This window comes from Physella acuta, unplaced genomic scaffold (genome assembly GCF_028476545.2).
Source record: "Physella acuta isolate Inbredline_101_S28 unplaced genomic scaffold, ASM2847654v3 ptg000519l, whole genome shotgun sequence".
In the NCBI taxonomy this organism is placed as follows: domain Eukaryota; kingdom Metazoa; phylum Mollusca; class Gastropoda; family Physidae; genus Physella; species Physella acuta.
In genome coordinates, this window is record NW_026732038.1 from 685154 (window position 1) to 705492 (window position 20339).

The 20339-nt window shown below is 34.2% G+C and overlaps 1 protein-coding gene across 2 annotated transcripts; it reads right to left on the reverse strand.

Annotated features, from left to right (window-relative positions):
• Window positions 1-53: 53 nt before the first annotated feature.
• LOC131945021 (double-stranded RNA-specific adenosine deaminase) lies at window positions 54-19769 on the reverse strand. 2 transcript variants are annotated; one of them, XM_059305973.1, is made up of 10 exons: window positions 10967-12790; window positions 4779-4926; window positions 4341-4491; window positions 4053-4239; window positions 3509-3602; window positions 3156-3379; window positions 2836-3006; window positions 2505-2748; window positions 2249-2409; window positions 54-2090 (listed from the first exon to the last, which is right to left on the reverse strand). In XM_059305973.1, exons 1-10 carry the CDS (start codon window positions 12555-12557, stop codon window positions 1999-2001), a joined length of 3063 nt encoding a protein of 1020 aa, XP_059161956.1. In that variant the 5' UTR covers window positions 12558-12790; the 3' UTR covers window positions 54-1998. The 2 variants fall into 2 exon arrangements, with proteins under 2 accessions (XP_059161956.1, XP_059161957.1); XM_059305974.1 differs by lacking the exon at window positions 10967-12790 and adding an exon at window positions 18688-19769 and having other exon boundaries at window positions 60-2090.
• Window positions 19770-20339: the final 570 nt, after the last annotated feature.

Here is a 20339-nt window from a genome sequence, read left to right on the forward strand (position 1 = left end):
AAAGAAACATTTTGGTCACTATAACTACTGTACAGTCAAAGTATTAACAATCTTCATCAAATATGGAGTTTGCAGGCAGTGTAACCCTTAAAGATGTTATACAATAGCAGTTGTAGAACAAACAAAACAAACTTAAAAAACATTGAAATCAATGTTATTGGTTATTTTTTTTTATTTTGGATCCAAATAGAACAATAGTACTATGGAAATTATGACAAGATACTAATAAAATTCACAACTCTAAGGATATGGCAGCATTGCAAAACATCCTAATATAATTAAAAATCACTTTATAAATATAGACTAAACAAGTAAGGCACAGAACTCCCAAAATGCAAGGAATAGTTCAACCATAGATCAAATGAATAAAGAAAGTATTATATATTTCTTAAAAAGGTTCATTGTTCTTTTCATTTCAATTATTTTTTTAAATAAATAAATGCTTTTTTTTAATAGCTCTAACAAAAATAAATACATATCCACTATTGAACTTTTACCTCTAAAATGCTGTTAACATAGAAAATCATTTGGTTATAATAATTGCAGTAAATGCGAAGTTATTAATTTTAACTAGAATTTTTTTTTGACTAGCTGGAACCAGGTTAACACACTAGACGGCTTTAAGAAAGGTTTTAAAAATTTAACAAGTATAAAAACATTTCAAGATAGAGACAATAGATTAAAACCATATGAATATTAACAAAGGAGTCTAGTCCTTAGTTATTAAAACAATTTATTATTTCAAATAGTATAAAATTAGTATAAAAAATATTTATATTTTATATAAATATATTTCTGTACAATGCCCCCACAACGAATCTACCATGACTAGAATTTTAAGCAATCTTTAAATTTAAAAAGTGGGATCAAAATAGTGCATATTAATAGTTTGAAGCTTTTCAAATTGCAATAATGGGTAGAATGAATCATAAATGGTTGTTAGATGGCCACTTTGAATAAATTTCAATACTTGGTTAAAGCAAGCTATATCTGTATATTGATGTTTCTGTTAAGTGTTTTGTTTCCAATATTTTTTATGCAAAAATATATTCTATTATTAAATTTTACTTTTTGTGTTAATTATACAAACACAAAAAATCTAAAGTTACAGTGCATTATGCTAGAAGAAAATACTAAATACATAATGGAAGATATTTGTTGGAAAAAAATCATTAACATAGAGATGCACCAAAATTTTAGCCTTTAGATTTTTTTAAAAGCAGACAATAAATGTCAACATTTTTACTATTCTAACACTGAAATGGCTAGTGATGGTATTTTCCCCACCTTTATGCTATAGTGTGTTCAAAAAGTTGGAATTTATCTTTAAATGCATAGTATATTTAGTTTTTCAAGTTTTGAAATGTAAAATGCAAATTGAATTTTTGGTAAAAAAAAAGTGAACTAGAACAAATTAATTAAAAACAACAAATATAAAATATGACCAGGGGAAGTAACTAGAGAAAAGCAAATCTGAGCATTTAGTCTGTTTTATCCCACAACCCAAGCAACCATATGACTGCTTGCTTTTGAAAGGTTTATAGTTGAAGACAAAAAATATTACAATACCTAAATCCAGAAGGAATAAATTTTATAATAAGGACTTTCAGATTCACATATAGCATTTAAAACAGAAAAAAGTGATATAAAAACTGATTTATACATAATTAAATAAAGTATAATAGGATAAATAAAGGTATTAATTTGTCTAAAAATATATTTAATTCTGGCTCTGGCAAAATAATAGGGTGGAGACAAAAGGCACAGATTTGCAAATCTCAAGTCATACAAACTTAGAACATGGAAGATGAGGTCATCTTCTTGTGCTAACCAAACAAAAGAGTTGATAGGTTTTGCGTTGCTCAGATAAAAGAAAATTAGTGCAAGATTATCTCGTTTTATCTCAGCATTGCAGACCATACCAAACGAAGACAGTGAGAGTGTAACGTGTTTGGATCCGCTTTGCGAGAGCCCATATCGGCAGGCGCATGAACGGGGCTAGCACGGCCCGGGACATTTTAGACTATCCGTTCCATAGGTCTCCTGCAGGGAGTACCACTGGCCGAAACCCATGGCGGCAAGGTGCTGGCCTGTGATAAACAAATAATAAAACATTGACAATCAAGTTGTTTTTTTGTTGTTTTTTTTTAAATTAAAATTAGGATTTACACAAAGACAACTGTAATTCTAAGCCAAAGTGATTTTTCATGCTAATGTATGAAAGTGAATTATAAATAACTCTACTGACCTACAAAGCTCTTCATCCTCTGAAATGTGGTCGCAGAACGTTTGGCCTTCAGATATTCAAGATTGGCAAGATCATGTCTTCCATACCTTTTACATACTTGTTGAAATAACTGGTACAGAGTTATCTTAGACACACGAGATGGGATTACTTCCTCCATTGCTCTAAAAAAAGAATATGAAATAAATATTTAAATATATGGAATGTATTGAAATGTCTGACAGTATAAACCCAAGTTTTTAAAATAAAATTTGCTCACTCCATATTGGTGACACCAGTGATTGCATCTATGACTTCAGCATCAATGTCTCCATAAGACCAGGTAATACAATACTGCTTTGATTTGGTAATGTTATAGTTATCAGCTAAATCATCATGAGGGTAGTGAATATCTGGTGTGTTTATTCTGTAAGGTCGCTGTATTACTTCATGTAAACGACCACATTTTAGTCTGCCACTGACAGCACGTGGTACATGACCTCTCTGATCTCCTGTATGACTTCCTGAAAGTTTTAATTAATGAACATCAGGCATTGAAAACAAGCTGTAAATTGTTTTTAAAATGTAAGCTAATTAACTCTTTTACTTACCTATGACTAAAGAATTAATGTAAATAGGATCCAAAAAGTGAGACAGTAAAGCACCTTGAACTCCAAGCACATTCCAGCGACATATTTTATCACTACAAGTCATAATACGCAACCTTTCTTTTCCATTAGCTCCAGCTGGAACAGGAAAATCTGTTGGAATGGCTCCTTCACCTAAACAAAACAGTAAATGAGCAGGTCTATTAATTAATATTTCAACTTCACCCAATACATTATCATTATTACAGACTTATAAATATAAAATAATACTATGGTTGATTTTTAAATTATGTACCATGATAGATTACTACGCAAGTACATACCATCATCTATAATAGTTCTTAATTGACCCTGCTTACGAATGGCCCTCATTTTGTTAGGAAAGTTACTGATTGTTGGGAAAGCTGCAGCATCTCCACAAGGAGGTCTAGAAATATAGAGATGAACTTGGATTTTATCTCTGATCTTCAACTTTCCAGTGTCGCTCCGAGTAAAAATGGGATGAGATCGATTTCCATTGTAGGTTTGCAATTGCTTATATAAGTATCTGAAAAATAAAAATAATACTTGAATGCTATCAAAGCATCTTAAAAATAAATAATAATTTCAAACATGTTTTTAAATATAGGCTAACTGTTTGTAACAATTCTATTACAAATGTAAAATAAACTACTACCTTAAAAAGGCCCGTCTTGCAATAATTTCAGCATGAGAATGTATTATACGCTTACCATCCAATGTCATATGCTGATAAAGTATACATCGATTACCTACAATTTAAAAAGGAAAAGGTGCCTGAATTTGAGAATTGGATTTTTTAACACATATAACTGTATTTAATTAGATATAGATTTTTTTTCCATTTTACTGTTGTTAAAAAAATTTGAGTTCGCTATTGATAATTTTTTTTAAATTGAGAGATATGCTGCATTTAAGTTTAAGAAAAACTTGTGTGCTACAAATTAAGTTTAAAATAATAAACTTTAATGTTTGAAAAATATCTTATTTGATTTTGAGGCTTTAAGATGTATATTAGGGTTTTACACTCCTCTTGACAAATAATAATTCTGTGATGCTGTGAAAACAAAGGTGTCATATTTCTGTGGCCACAAAACTAAAAATTCTACCTCATCTGTCCTGCAGAAAGTTAGGTTGTTTTATGACAAAACAAAAGAAAAATATAATCATGGAGAAAGTGAAAATGTCTATATAAAGTTTACCAGTTCCCAAGCCTACAACTCTCATTTTGCCATGATATTCCAAAACAAAAGCTGCTGCAATTTTGTCTTTGCTGTAATTGATAAATTGTGTTTCCTCTGCAGTGTCCAAAACATGACGAGATACCAAAACAACTCTATGGGCATGAGACCCTACTTCTTCATCAGACATTGCTCTAAGCTTTTTATGCTAAAGAAAAATAAAATAAAGGCAGTGATGTAGTTTCAGTTAATGTACTTTACAAATAGTTTACAAAAGCTACGCTAAACATCCTACCATACTGTACTTACTGCCATTTCATTGACAACTTCTAAATTTTTTCTGCCCCTGTCATACATTATTTTTAATGCCTGAGCAGCTGCAGCCTTTTTAGCATTTTTTTTAGAGGAGCCTGAGCCAGTGGGAAAAGTTTCACCATCAACTACAGCTGCTGTGTGGAACCTGAAATTTTGAAGATACAAACTATTACTACAATACGTGTACAAGTTTGGTAAGGCCTACATTTACACACTGATGGTGTTTTACATCCATTTAAAAAACTAATGTAATTAATACTGGTAGTGTAGGTCAATGGGAACTCCCCCCCCCCCCCCCCCCCCCCCCCAGGTTTTAATGGACATTAAACTTATTAAACTAGGTTTCTCTGCTATAAATGAAAAAGCATTTATGCTTTGAAAAAGAAAATGCAAGCACTTCCCTGTTAATTTTCTAATTATCTGACAACAAACCTAGATGCATGATGAGGTCCAGATCGCTCCATGTCCTTGAATGAAACTTTGACCTCACGAGTCTGACCATACTCCATCAATACACTGACAAGATCTCTCTTTACATGCATAAGCACATGAGCTGGCAAGTAACTGTCATAATCTATTTCTAGAAGAACAAATATCTCTAGTTACTCTTTGATTTTAAAAAAAAAAAGATAACTTTGAGCATGGTATTTTTCTTATTTATCGCCCATCCAATAGGATTGATAGGTTTGGAAGAAGATTCTGGCTATGGCAGGTGGCCGAATAGTGTATGTCCCCTAACTCTGGCATCATTTATAAAAATGCCACATCTGCCATTTAATATTGACCATTTGGTTGGTAAAGGTCATGTTATATAGAAATAAAATATAAATAAAATGACATTTTGAAAAATTGGGACATAACTCCCATGTTTACCTCTCAAGAATATCTATAGTTTATGCATAACAAAGAAACACTCCATTCTAAAGAATAAACTTCTCTCTCCAAAAAGGGGGACTCAAAACCTGCTACCATCTACATTTGGAGATTTTATTTTGTATATCCATGTAGGGCTACTCATTTTGATCTTATATCAGTGTGACATCTGAGGCTGGGAGAGAGGGGTGAAGAATCATTTGTGTAACATCAGTGACAAGTGGAAAGAGGTAGGCTACTGATATTGTAACTGGTACCTTGTAGTTTGTTCTTGATTGAATAAAAACTATGGATGCAAATCCAGAAAGAAAAGCAACTGAAATCAGAATCAACAGCTCATACAAGTTGACAAGTAATACTTAATGGTGTTGGATGAAATCCCTTCAACATTACAATTAAGAACAAAGAAGAAAGTCAAGACCATACCCCACTCCCCAATCTTGTTTATGCAAATGCCGATACTTGAACACCAGTTGAGAGCTGTTAGAAGTGACACTGTGTTTTAAATGTACACATTCTAAATACATGACCAATAGCGTTTTTGTTTCCACTAGGCCGCTACATAGGAAGTTAAAATTTACCACCTTATTTTTTTTTAAATACGATAGAATTATTTTTTTTTAATTCAAGCATGTCGATCTAGAACTATAGACGTGGCTAATCTAACTCAGGTGCAATAAAGAAAAAATAGGGAGGTGGGGTCCTATTGACGATTGTAGGAAAAAAAGTCACAGGAAAAAAAAACACAGGAAAAAAAAACACAGAAAAAAAGTCACAGGAAAAAAAGTCACAGGAAAAAAAGTCACAGGAAAAAAAGTCACAAATATATATTTGCATGATATTTGTTAATACTTTTATGTATTAAATATTTAGAGAGTGCAAATTAACTTAGGATTAATTAAATGTAATGTAATGTGTGTAGGCTGTATACGCATAGGAATTTTTATAATTCATCTAAAAATATTTATTATGAAGTATGTAGATTGTAATTATTTTAAAATTAAGATTGGTAGCATTTAATAGAATGCTCCAAAGTCAACGGTCTTCATCGTGTTATTTTTAAATACCATTAAATTACCGTGAAATGGTAAGTTCATCTGACTTGCTGCCCTCAACTCATGGCAACAATAGTTATGTTTAGTTCAACCACCTTTACTGCCCACATGTATCACGCTCATTACATAACAAAACTTAGGATCAAAATAGAAAGCCGACAAGGTTCAAAGGCTGTCATTGACGCATAACGTCAACAACACAAAATATGTTCGGACAATGCCTACTGAGGAGAGGCCAACCGGAGAATAGCCTAAGGCAAAATGTGCCTAAATATCTTTTATAATTAACTTTACTACCTCGTATTTAACTAAATACGTAACAAAAGTTGAGATTGTTGTGTTAATTATCTTAGAATATTTTTACTTACAATTGTTATAAATCATAATGCTTTTAACGTCTGTAAATAATTTATGCTATCAAAAAATACAACCCACAGCAATAAACACACACAATTTTACAATTCTTAACAAATTAATAAAAATATTTCTAAAAAGATTTTTGTGACTTTTTTTCTGTGACTTTATTTCTGTGACTTTTTTTCCGATAAAATTTTTCCACTGTGACTTTTTTTCTGTGATTTTTTTTCCTAGCAAAAACTGTGACTTTTTTTCTGTGTTTTTTTTTCCTGTGACTTTTTTTCCGTTTACCCTATTGACTTGGGTTGCTTTGTCGGGAGCCTGAACGACAGATGCCTGTTGTTTGAAACATTTAATCACGGAAATTGTAGGCTACTAATGACGTCCAGTGGTCGCTTTGCCTTTCGGCGGGATCGATTTGACGAGGCTGATTTGTTGGGTCCGTTTTGTCGCCGCATGATGATAGGCCTACAGTAAGAACTAAATAAACAATATAGTACTAGGCCTAGTAGGCTAGCTAAAAGCACAACACTAGTTCCGATCTGCAACATACGTCACCATGCCGCGGTGTAGACGGTGGCGTGGGGCGACGAAACTGTTGAGTGGAGATTCGCTTAAAGCATTGTACTTTTACGCATAGCAATTTACCTAGCTACCGAAAGAAATACTAAGGAGAGTTTTTAAGAAAATTTCAATTTCCATACTTTTAAAACCAGCCCAATAACTAGTGATTTTCCAGACATTTGTAAGTAGCCTACTCTTTACAGATTTTCAGACATTTTCCAGGCTGCGAGTGGATGGCGTGGCTGGGCGTTGGTGCACTCGAATAATGGGGATAGCACTGACAGCATTATCTTTTAAATATGGCGTTGTCGCAGAAACACTTGAACTCTATTCATCTTCCAGTGTCAATCATATCCTAAAGGGTAAATCCATCCCCCTCCTTCCGGGGCAATAACCCTGACACTTGAGATTAGTTCACGTGTGTTTATAATGAACAATTGATAAATGTAATTAACAAAAACAGTTTCGGGTTCAAGATGAGTTTACATATAGTAGATCTAACTACTAACTAAAGAACTCTGCCGCGATTAAGAAAGCAGAGAAAAGGGGGTAATCCATAAATGACGTCACGCTTTTTTGACGATTTTTACCTCCCCCCCTCCCCTCCGTCACACGTCGTCGCAAAAAGCCAGACCCCCCCCCCCCTAAAATGACGTCACACCTCAGCCTACAACCCCCCCCTCCTCAAAATTGCAGTTGAATTTATTGTTTTTTTAACATCGATATTTTTCTAAAATCTTGTCTGAACTCTGTCAAAATAGAGTATTTTAACCAATTCCTATTACAATTTATTAAAACAGTTTTCTAAAACGCGAAATAACGTCTAAAATTCGTTTTCTAACATTGCTTTTTTATATTGTGAAAGTGTGACGTCGCGCCATCTGAACCCCCCCCCCCCCCCACCCTCATCACACACCGTCACAAAATTACGGACCCCCCCCCCCCCTCCCCCAACGAGTGTGACGTCATTTATGGACGACCCCAAAGCGGTGACTCCCTTTTTAACAGGGTGGGAAAAACGAACCAAGGAAAGGGAAACCTGCAAGTTACAATCTCCGCTTTTTCAGTTGATTATGATATTGAATGGTCCCTTATTTCAAGTTATTAGGAAGTTAATTCTAAACTGTTTCAACGTCTTAGATGACCGTCGAAAAAGTAAGCAGCTCCGCGTAGTGTCCAAACAAAATAAAAAACTACTTGGAAAAAACCATCCGCATCAAAAGAAATCCCATTAGACATGTCATGTCAGTGGTGATGCTCATGTCACATGAGCATCACCACTGACTTTTTAAAAAAATACCTCTTATTAAAGTAATAGATCTATATCTAAAAGAATGCAGCTAGGCGCCAATCAGAGTATATATCGTATTTCTCTCACATAACAAGTGATCGTTGGACAAGTCCCGACCACCTGAAATATATCACGACAAATAGCCTACTAGTACTACTAAAGAAAGTTTGACAAACCAATTACTGAGGGAGATTAACTATTATATTTAACAATACGTTTAGGGAGAGAACAAACAATCCCATTTTAATATTTTGAAATAAATTCAAGACGTTGTTAACCAAAACAAAACAAGCAGCGCAAGAATTTAACATGCGAAGTTTTAATAAGCGAAGCATATTGCAGTATTTGTGTGAAATAGCCTACATCTCTTTTTAAAACTTACCTTTACTTTAAAAATAAAATATCAAATTCATCAAAAAAGCGTTGTTTTTTTTTTTTTAAATAAAATCTATCCTTATCTATGTTTGTTTTTCCTTATAGTTATATGGACATCAAACGACGGGGTGGTGTGTGGGGGGAAATGTCCATTATTTATTTACTTTTTGCCACGACTACAAAGATTTTATGTCCTGGGAATGGGAGATCTTTGTATGAAAGCCGTCTTGTGGCTTCCAACAATTAAACAATCTTAAATGTTTGTGTGAAAGAAAAATAAATCGAGCTTATTTATTATAAATTCTGTAAGAAAAATAGAAATATTTAAATACCATGCATTCCATTCTTCTCTCCCCCCCCACCACCCTTTAATTTTTTCTTTTTTTTTTGGGGGGGGGGGGGGGGAGAAACGCGGTTATTAAAAAAAAAAACTATTTTGAAATGTACTAAAGATTACTTTAACAAAACTCCAGTTCAGTCTACTTTTAAATTTGCCTTTTTGAAGTTAAATTCTGTGCTTATCTGTGTTTCAAATTAGATTTAAAGTAGAATTTATGAAAGAATAGTAAGGTGCCCCAAGTAGCCATAAGCCATAAACCATAGTATTAATAATTACGTACAGTTCGGAAATCCAGCAATGTATTCATTAGAGATAGACGAGAACAGCAACTTCTGTAGGTTTACTAAAGAATTATAATTATGTATGATCCTATGTAATAAGGCTGATAATTAACATTAATTTTAAGATTAGTATGTAGCAGTAGGTAGTGTGGAGTGTTTTAGAGAGAACTGTTTTTTCGCGAAGTGTGTTTGAAAAGTAATACATTGATTTTTTTAAACAAAAGCCTAAAAATTATAATATCACATTTTCTGAATAAAGCTAAATTAATTCTTAGCGTGATGATTAAGACTATGATTAGCAATGGCTAATTCATTCAAAGGTCAAGTTTTCAATAAGGTATGGAAGTAGGACTAGTAACACTTTCGGAAAATCCATTAGCGAGGTAGAAGCAATGAACCAATAGCCATGCTTGTCGATTTTGTTCATCAGCCCTACGTTTAGCGCGTGTTTTCGATCTGAATATAATCAAAACAACATGCCCAGATTGATTTTATATGGCTCAATGAACAAACCAGGTTCCATAGGGAAGTTGGCTATTGACTCAATTAATTAAAGATTTGTGTGATGCCAGTTCTAAGTGAAACAAGGTAGGAATAAAAAAAATGGAAATGCGCCCGCATTCTACCCACACCTTTAAACGTGAAGTACATATTCACGTTCCCATTATTATAGCTTTAAAACGCTCTGTCGATCTGATCGATTTTATAGCCTTGAAGCAAAAATGTTTTCAATGGGCAAACGATACGACATTACACCTGACATTTAGACTCCAGTCAGACGAAAAGGAAAGCACTATAGTGTGTTTTCAAGTTGTGTAGCCTAAATATAAAAGTATCTCGATCTATAAGTGCTAACAGATAAGGAAAAGGAAATGTTTGTATATATTAGTAGGTATAGTATAATGTATTCTGAACTGCAAATGTATAGTTAGAGACTTAAGTAAAGGGAATAAGAAAATTAATGAAATAATTTGTATATTGTAAATTAATCGAGTTTACACAACAAACTACCTGCCGCACGTTAATCTTTTTTCTCTTCAAAATTAGTCAAAGCTTGTGTATTTCGGGTTTCTAAAGAAGATATATAGAATGGAAGAAAGACACACCATGCGTCAACGGCGACTGGTATGTTTTGAAAGACAACTTTCTTTTGATAGTTGACACTTACAAAGGTTCTGGGACAGTGCTTATAAATAAAAAGAAAAGCTAATAAAAATTTAGCGTTTCACAGTTAATAGAACCTGAATAGGACAACATATAGTTTGGTGTTTTTATGCTTGTAACTAAATGAAAACATTATATTTAGTATTATTAACAGTTAATCCCTGAATCCAGATCAGTAATAGAAGGAATATATGATACAAGCGGTACGAAATGTTTGGTTGTAATTAGTTAAAAATATCTACTATGCAAATTACCTTCGAGTAGGTACTGTTTCATAGTTTGATCAAAGCTACTTAGCAATTTAAAAAGTAAAAACTTACCTAAAGGTTCTAAAACGCATATGGGTGAGGTAGGTTGTAAATTTGCAATGTTATGATCTTCTTCATTTGAGGTCAAAACACTACCAGTTGTGTTTTCGATAAGGCATTCTGACGGTTCACAATTATCCAAATCAAATAGTGGATCAGGAAAGGTAACATCAAAATCTGACAGTTTATCGAATTCAGTCCAGCTAGACGTTGATCTTTCATCATCTCCGTCTTCGCACGTTTGTAAATTGCAATTAAAATCAACAGTGAAGTGAGGAAGACCAGAGTCTTCTAAAACGGGTTCTTTAAAATAAAAGGGAATCTGACTAGCGACTTCAGGGTCGTAGACAAAGTCAGGAGATGAACATAGTCTTAGTCTTTCAGCTGAAGAACTGCGTGAATCTATACTTAATTCTAGGGAGGTACACGAGGAATGCGAGCAAGAACTATTGTCAACAGAAGTAATGTTGGACTCTGAATGCGTAGGAAAAACTATTGTACTATTGATATCAGTCGTTGTGGCCAATAGTTGTCTTTTTGGTCTTCGCCTTCTTCTGCGCTTAGCTTTGGAGACGTTTTTTTCTAATACGGAGGGGCATGTTTTACTATCAGAATTGCTGTCCTCGTCTTGAATGAAGTCCATATTTGTGGCTGATTCGCGTGACACAGCTTTTTGGTTAGATGTAAAATTTAGAATTAAGCCGGAAATCAGAGGACACTCGGTTTTATCGTCCGATTCAACAGCGTTTGTTTTCATCCCTTGTTTTGAAATACTTGTCGGATTTTGCGATGAAAGTTCGAAATGTGTTGCACCCCTCATAAAATCGTCTACTTTATCTACTGTAACACTTGATCGATCTTTTTTGTTAACTTTTTCTGCACATTTACTGTTCATAGTCAAAGGGCATTTATTTTCACTGTTACTTCTGTGAACTTCGCGTAAAACTCGAATACTATACATACCCGTATCAAAATCATTTTTTTTATGACTTCGGCTTCTACGTTCATTGCCAGTATTTTTGCTGATGTCAGTGTGCCCCTTACAGTTTATTTTACTTTGGTCTAGAGAAGCAACATTATTTGCATCCTTAATTTGAAATACGTCATTAATCTCTTCTATTTTGCAGCTTTCTGCACTACCTTCACATATAGTCTGATTGGAACTAATGGAAAATGTTTTATCACGATATTTACAACAATATCCACTTTCCTGATGTTCTGCACGGCTAAATTCAGCGGAGTCGGAATCCTTTCTAATTCTGCAGCAACTAATCCGTTGAGATCGATTTGAATAGTGTTCAAATGATGGTGATCTCAATTTAACAATCGTGTTTGCATTGCGATGTTGATCATTGATCGTGAAATACTTGATTTCATCAGTCAGTGGTCCAGTTATATTGTACTGGTTTGATTCACCAAGATTAGATTGGCAGACTTTGCCTTCTAGATATCGATGTGTATGAGTTTTGTTGGTGAACGACAACGGGTGAATAATCACCTTTTTCTTAGACATAAGGACTTTTGATGATAACACGGACGATGTAGCAACTGTGGGCGGTGATACTGGTGCTTTAGTCCGACTGATTATTCTTGTTCGAGGCATTGTGATTTAAGCAGATAACAAATCTTGTTTGTAGAAATCCATGATTAATTATACGTTTTTGATAATATACTTTTTGTTCTGGTTAAAACATTTAGAGTAATTCCAAATCTATATTTACACAAACATTATTAGGCCAGCGTTATAAAGCCCTATATTTGGCACATAAACTATACAACGTATATAGTAGGCATATGATCCAAGAAATATATGAAAAGCACGAAACTACATTCCTAAAATGTAAATAGTACATGCATTTTTAAATGTTAACAGAAGAAGCTTCGAGATAAAAATACTTTATGGCATTGCTAACAGATCCTGGCTATTTTCGAGATTTAAGATATTTAATTTGTTCGTCGACAGGATTTGTTAAATAATAGTTTGTTTATAGTTTAGGGCAAAACTATTATTTTCAAACCTAATTTTTTTTCTGTCTATCTGACATTCAATAGGTTTAACTTTCTACTGTTTTGAATAGACCCTATCAATAGTTGGCTTTGCTGTAACACAATACTAATGTGACATTCAATAGGTTTAACTTTCTACTGTTTTGAATAGACCCTATCAATAGTTGGCTTTGCTGTAAAATAATACTATCAGCAGATCAAGTTTAGCCATCCATTAAAGTATGTTTGTTAATGTAGTGTTTGCAATGTGTATTACAATATCGTCGTTTAAAGCAAATGGTATTTTTTTTATTGAATGCACTGGCAATGCTATTTAAAAAATACACACTACGATAACGTATTTATAAACTAAGCAAGAAATGAATCTTGATACTTGGTTGATAAATGGGCCATAAACATTTTATGTGACAGATAAGCCGATTTCTTTTCGATGTGTTCGGACATGCTAGATAAGAGCTCTTATTTATCAACAATTAGGGGTCGAAACAAGAATGCGACATTTATAAAGGCGTCCTACTCTCCTTTAATTTTCAGGTTAACGTAATATTTTCTCACAATAATGGGTAGCAGTTTTTATAATTCCATTGTTTGTTAAAAGACTGGCTTAAATCAATCCGACATTATTTTCAAATTTAAGGATCTCTTTAAAAGAATACAACATTGCATTGTTTGTAAAGGTAATGTTCATTGAAGATAATTTTAAAAGTTATTTCTAAAGAAAAAGATATTTTTAAAAGGGAATGATTCATTAGGCACTTTTTAAAAGAAATGAGTCGTAACTTATGTGTTTATAATACTTTTTAAAGTTTTTATACTTTTGACTACAGCATTTAATTTAATAACTTTTAAAATTAAAATTTGATACACTTTACAAAGATCATTATAATATTTTGACTGAAACAGATTATCTTTAACAACACATGTCTAAACAAAACTAAATGCAAATACATATTACACTTTTTAAAAATAAAAAATGCATTAAAATATCAGAGAATAGTAATCCACAGTTAACGAATTATTTAAAACAGCCTTTATAAAAAAAGCTAAAACAAGAACACACAACGGCATAAAAGACACCAGTGCACTAACACTACAGTTAAAAACCAGCCGAAAGTGATTGATTGAAAACGAATACCAGTTAAGCGCCTCTCTTACATTGCGGCGGAGTCCAGGGGGAAAAAACCCTCGCTGCAGATATCACTTTCAAGGCCAAAAATAGGAGCAAGCTATGTCAAACGACTAGGTAGTGTATATTATGGCGTTGTCTCATGCAAAGTAAAGTTGAAAGGGTAATAAAAACTGCACAATAGAAAGGCCGCGTTGGGTTATTTAGCTAGAGTAGATGCTTTACAGTTTAATCACGATGCAGAATTTGATATTCTTACCTGCCTTGTATATCAAAGACTATGACATGTCTAATTATCATTATTTTTAGTAGGTTAGGCATGATTTCATGCGACAGCTAATGAGGGCTCTTACTTAAATAAATAAAGTCAGGTAATTCAAGAGCAGTTTCCATTAGTGATGTCACGTTTCTAAAACGGCAGACACCATTTCAACTATTCGTTGAAGGGTTGCTTGATATCGTAACACAATGCATTAGGGTTTATATTACCTGGCTACGGGGATTAATAAAGCTGATCAGAACCACTAGTATAGGTGCACATGGCGCGTTGGCGATTGATTGATGCACGCAGAGTAAACATAAAATTTCCAATATACAGTTCTCTTAGGTATTGTTATTGGCGATAGTCTACCTATTCAAATAATCTGATTGCGTTTTTGTTGTTTGACTGAAAGAATCAGTTTTCATTTACAAAAAAAAGAGAAATGTGTTGACATTCAATAATTTAGCCTACTCCTGAAATCACGAAAACTAATTAGTGGACCTTTTAAGTTATAAGATAAATATTTATTGTAAATGAGCAACTTAGTTAGGCCTATTTATATTAGATTCGTTAGCAAACCAAAAAATATAACAGCTCTATGTTTGGATGTGTTAGTAACTCTAAAATGAAAGGTCTAAATATGGACTAGAATCTATCTGTGCTGGGGATGAAAACCAATAAGTTATTGTAGATAACTCATTATTGGAGTGGTTGTGCTTTGATGTTAAAGCAATGATATCATATTCCCCAAGGTTAAAAATAAGACTGAAGAGGTAAAACAGAGTAATGACAGTAGTAAGGAATAGGGTATGGGTATTTGATAGAATTTAATATCTGCATTTTCTGATTGATAGATGGTGACATTATTTAGCATGTTACCTCTAAGTAATACATTAAAAAAAAAAAATTCATAAAAAACGTTTTAATAACAAGCTTTTATGTAATGATGCACTAAAAAGTAGAAAATAAATTATAGACTACTATTTAAATAACTATAAAGAAAAGCGTGGGTCACTTTAGTATCTATTGGATACCTTTACTAATGTTATGGAAGACACCCACGCTTTTCTTTATAGTTATTTAAATAGTAGTCTATAATTTATTTTCTACTTTTTAGTGCATCATTACATAAAAGCTTGTTATTAAAACGTTTTTTATGAATTTTTTTTTCAGTACTTTACATGTTTTATCTACAATAGAGTTACATGACTAAAAACCATTGCGCGCCTACTGAATATCACGTTCAGTAGGCGCGCAATGGTTTTTGAACGCAGCCATTACGTGGTCGTGATGGCGCAGCTATTGATGACGCGTGTGGTGTGGTTGGCTAGACATGCCTACTAATTCGGTCCAAATTTTAATTAATTCATAAAAAATCAATTAGGCATCCAATTAAGTCAAATTTAGTTTCAGATTGCATTGTCTTCATGTCTTGACCCACGTGCCAACTGTGAATCGTGTCGGTCAAGTAGAACTGTCCGAATTTTCACTCCTGCGTTTCCGTCTAGACAGACTGACGACTGACGACAGACTGACGAGGAAGTGAGTTAAATAAAAGCTTGTAAAAACTAATTCGTTTGGAAGTTTTTTAGGTTTATAAAGTATTTTTTCAAAACGACTCCCAAAATTAGTAGCCAACTGATCACCAACAATTAAATAATCGGAAAACATCATCAATCAAAACCGCAGAAAGATACTTTCCGGGAAAGGGGCTTCAGTCATAAACAACGACGTGTGACGTAAGGGGAGAAGAGAATAAAATAGCTTTAAAAGAGTGACGTCTTTTCCCCAATACAATTCAATGAATTTCAAGTATTAACCAGGTTGAAATAAAGATTTCAAGCACATGCTGAGCCTTGAGAAAGCGCGGTAACCAATTTAAAAAAATAAAAATTATCAACTTAAAACTGTATGGTTAGGCTTTCCTAATCAAGGTTAATTTTATCAATCACTCGTTAAGTTAATTTATCAATAACCCCTTAAATAAGAAATAATCAACTAAAAAAAGCACCTTAAAATTGTAAGGTTAGACCAGCCTTAGTAAAAGTGCTGGTTTAATATTGACAGTCTGACCACAGGGTCACGAGGTGGTCACAGACTAGGCCTCACATTCACAAGCCAGCGCGACCAAGCGGTAGAGAGAATGACTTTCGATTATCCTATACTGTTTGTACCCGTGTTACTGTTAGGCCTAACCTACATTAATAGTCGCGTTCAGCTTAAGTGTCCTGTAAGTGAAATGGATCACTTACTTACAACGGCAAATAATGTTTTAAAAAATGATCTTTTTATTATGAGATAAACAAATATTTTGAAGATCTAAAATCTTGACTTAAACTTTGTGTATATCTCTATATTAACTATATAAAAACTTAATGTTGGTGTTTTGTAATAGTATAACCGTAAGGGATTATCCATAAATGACGTCACACTTTAATTTTTAGATTTTTACACATTGTCACACACGTAACAAAAAAGCCAGACCCCCACTGTCACACACATCGCACGAGAAAAGAACGTCACACCTCAGCCTACTACCCCCCCCCCCCCACCCCCCTTAAAATTGCAGATTTTATTTTTTAAAAACATCCATTTACTGAGTGTATTAATCAGTTTTTATTATAATTTACAGGGGAAAAGTCTTTTAAAAATGCCAAAATAACAGATAAAATTCGTACTTTTAAAAATATTTTTTTTTAAAAATCTTTCTGTCCCCACCCCCCTGTCATACATCGTCATGAAATTCCGAATTTCCTACCCCCCCCCCCCCCTTAGAGTTGGAGTGTGACATCATTCATGCCTAATAAAAGCTTAGCCTAAGGTCGACACAAGATTATTTGATTCAAATTAATGTGATTTTTTGTGTCAGTTAAAGTCTACTAAAATTTTCACTAGGCCTAGTGTATTTTCACTAGGCCTAAAAATAATGGTTATATTGGGGGTGGGGGTGGTGTCCATACATAATAGACATCACATGTATTAGGTGATTTACCCCTTTCTTCTCCACATCCATTATCACAATGGGTCAGACCAACCCCTAAAAATAAACGACTCAAGTGAAGGCCGCACTTCAGCCTCTCCAAAGAGTTATTTTTAGCTAGGCCTAGCACCTAGGCCCCTAGTCTAGATCTAGAGGGGTCGTCCATAAATGACGTCACACTCGTAGGGGAGGGGTTTCCGTAATTTCGTGACGGTGTGTGCTGGGGGGGGTCAGATGGTGTGACGTCGCACTTCTGCGCATAATTAAAAACTTAAAAAGCAATGTTAGAAAACTAATTTTAGCCGTTCTATTTCGCGTTTTAGAAAACTTTTTAAATAAATTGTCATAGGAATTGAAATGATGACAGTTCAGCACGAAATTTTGAAAAATTATCTTATTTTAAGAAAAATTCAACTGCAATTTTGAGAGTGGGGGGGGGGGGGGTCTGGCTTTTTGTGACGATGTGTGATGGAGGGGAGGGGGGAGGTAAAATCCTCCAAAAACGCTTGACATCATTTACGGATGACCCTCTATATTTAATATATTGGTTAAGGTGGGTCAAGATAGGCTAAGGTACATTAATCAATCTTACGACAATTTACCCACAATAATTAACTTCAAGGCTTACCTAGCTTTTTATTTTTTTTATTTTGACTGACGTCATTTATTGACGGCACCACCTAGGAACTAGACTAGATCTAGAATCTAGTAGCTAAAATTAGAATCTCTAACCATATCCACTAATCTCAGATAAGATCTAGATTCTAGATCTAGTTACTAAACTAGATCTAGATCTAGTCTAGTAAGAGTCGTCAGCAGTACCCACAGACAAAAAAAACAACATTAGATACGATACTATTTATTCTGCATCAGTGGCGTAGCCAGGATCGTCTCAAGGGGGGGGGGTTCCAATTTTTACCCGGGGACAAGCTTTCGATTTGCACCCCCCCCCCCTCATACTTTATATATATATACCGAGGGGTCTATGTGGGGTTATGATCCCCCCTGCCTACGCCACTGTTCTGCATAATTTTTCTAGAAGAACAGAATGAGAATCATTGTCATGTACTACGATCTAGAACAGGGGTCTCCAAACTTTTCAGTCCGAGGGCCGCATTAGCTATCAAATTTCAGTTCGGGGCCAGTTTCTTCCAGGCATGTCTTTGATTTTTCTGGGCAAACTTCCTCGGCCATTACCAACAAACGATTTTTTCTTGGACAAAAAGATCTCCGCGGGCCGGATGAGAGGACTTCGCGGGCCGCATCCGGCCCGCGGGCCGTAGTTTGGAGACCCCTGATCTAGAATCTAGGTAATCTAGACTAGATCTAGATCTATCTATTCACCGTATATCACATACCTTTAGATTTAACACCTTTCGTTGGTTTTTGACTCTCTTCCTTTTCAGTCACAAGATCTGGATTACTCTCCATTAACATTTTCTCGGCCAACAATCTTTCTTTCAATCTCAACCTTCGCTGTTTACGCCAGTAGCTTTTTGAAAACTTTTTTTGTTCTCCATTTTCGTCTTGTGAAGTTTCTTTGGATGTGTTTTCACACAAATTAGAATAATTTTCATTACATGAATCTTCATTTAAATCCAAATTTTCTAGATCTTGATCTAGATTTTCTAGATCTAATTGGCTGTCTTCTGATTTTGAACCATCAACACCGACATCGTCTTTAATTGCAAAAGATTCTGCTACCGATTGGGCGTACGTCTTTTTGTTAGTGTTTGGTGATTCGGCCGCAACGATCGCTAACAAATGTTGACCGCTTGAGCTCTTTTTATTTTTTCTGTCTTCATCATGTTGGTCTATTTTATTTAGATCTAGATCTAAGTCGAAAAGCGTATTAATGTCTTCTATTTCGAGGTTGGTACTCACCACACTTGAATAATCACTATCCACTGCGGTGTTAACGCCCACAGATCGACCGTCAAGCTGTTGTTTCAGCTTCTCCTCGAATTTCGCTTTTGGGTGGGAAAAACTTTCTGCCAGTTGGCCAAGTTGATCTAACTCCTGTACATCGAAAACGTAATCATTCGGATTTATCTCAACTGTCTGAAGTCCTGTGTGATCATGAAGTCGATATGAAAGTTTGTCCTTCTGATTAGGAACAAATGCTAGCAGTTTATTCGAATCGTTCCAGTCTAGAGAACCTTCTGACTCATTTACGCCATTTTCACCAGAAGTCGAGTTATGGTTGCGATCCCGAATGTTTTGAAATTCTGTTAGCATTTCCAGCGATTGTCCAAATTGAATAACATTTGAATGATATGATCCGGATTTAGACACAAGCTTAAGACCATTACCATTTGCATGCTGAGACATTCCTGCAAATCTTTCTATGGAATCCATATTTTCAGGAATATTTTCATGATTTACAAAAGGATGTGGCATGATGGACGAAGCCTGTGCATCCAGAAAGGGAGAGCAAGCAGGCGATGACGTTTTAATTTGAATACTATTATGACGTTTTATATTCAAATTTTATAGTCCGTTTCATTAAACAAACACAATGAGATTCGCATTTTATTTACTTAGGGAATTTCCATCAGCGCATACCAAAAATATATTTTTAGTGATTAAAAATTTTTAATTGAATAAACAGTAGGCTAGGCTGAAAATTTATTTATTTTCCGAAACAGTTTTGATTGGCCTAAAAGCAACTTAACCAAAGCAACTGTCATAATTAGCCTAGCCTAGGCCTACACTTTTGACTTGTCTAAAAATAGAAGCGAAAACTAAATTTGCATGCATCTTTGAGTTTTATGAGCATAAAAATAAAGTTTGTTTTGCAGCTAAAAACTTTTAATAAGCTAACCTAAATCATTTTGGTTTTAATTTGGTCTAAAAAATTAGCAGCCAAGACAGCTTAGCCTAGTACTGGGATAAACAAAAACGAAACATTATAAATACAAAAGTTTACATTTTTAAGTCTTTATTCGTCTATTTGTTTCTAATCCTAAAATTCAATAATTGCCGTCGTAGAAAGAGTAGTAAAAATTGA

What these genes read in the sequence shown, in the direction of transcription:
- LOC131945021 (XM_059305973.1), bottom strand. Translation starts at nt 12,557, where the DNA reads ATGCCTCGAACAAGAATAATCAGTCGGACTAAAGCACCAGTATCACCG. An exon ending in GGACCTCATCATGCATCTAG is followed by an intron (nt 4,492 to 4,778) that starts GTTTGTTGTCAG and finishes TCAAAATTTCAG; the next exon opens with GTTCCACACAGCAGCTGTAG. An exon ending in CATTAATTCTTTAGTCATAG is followed by an intron (nt 2,749 to 2,835) that starts GTAAGTAAAAGA and finishes TAAAACTTTCAG; the next exon opens with GAAGTCATACAGGAGATCAG.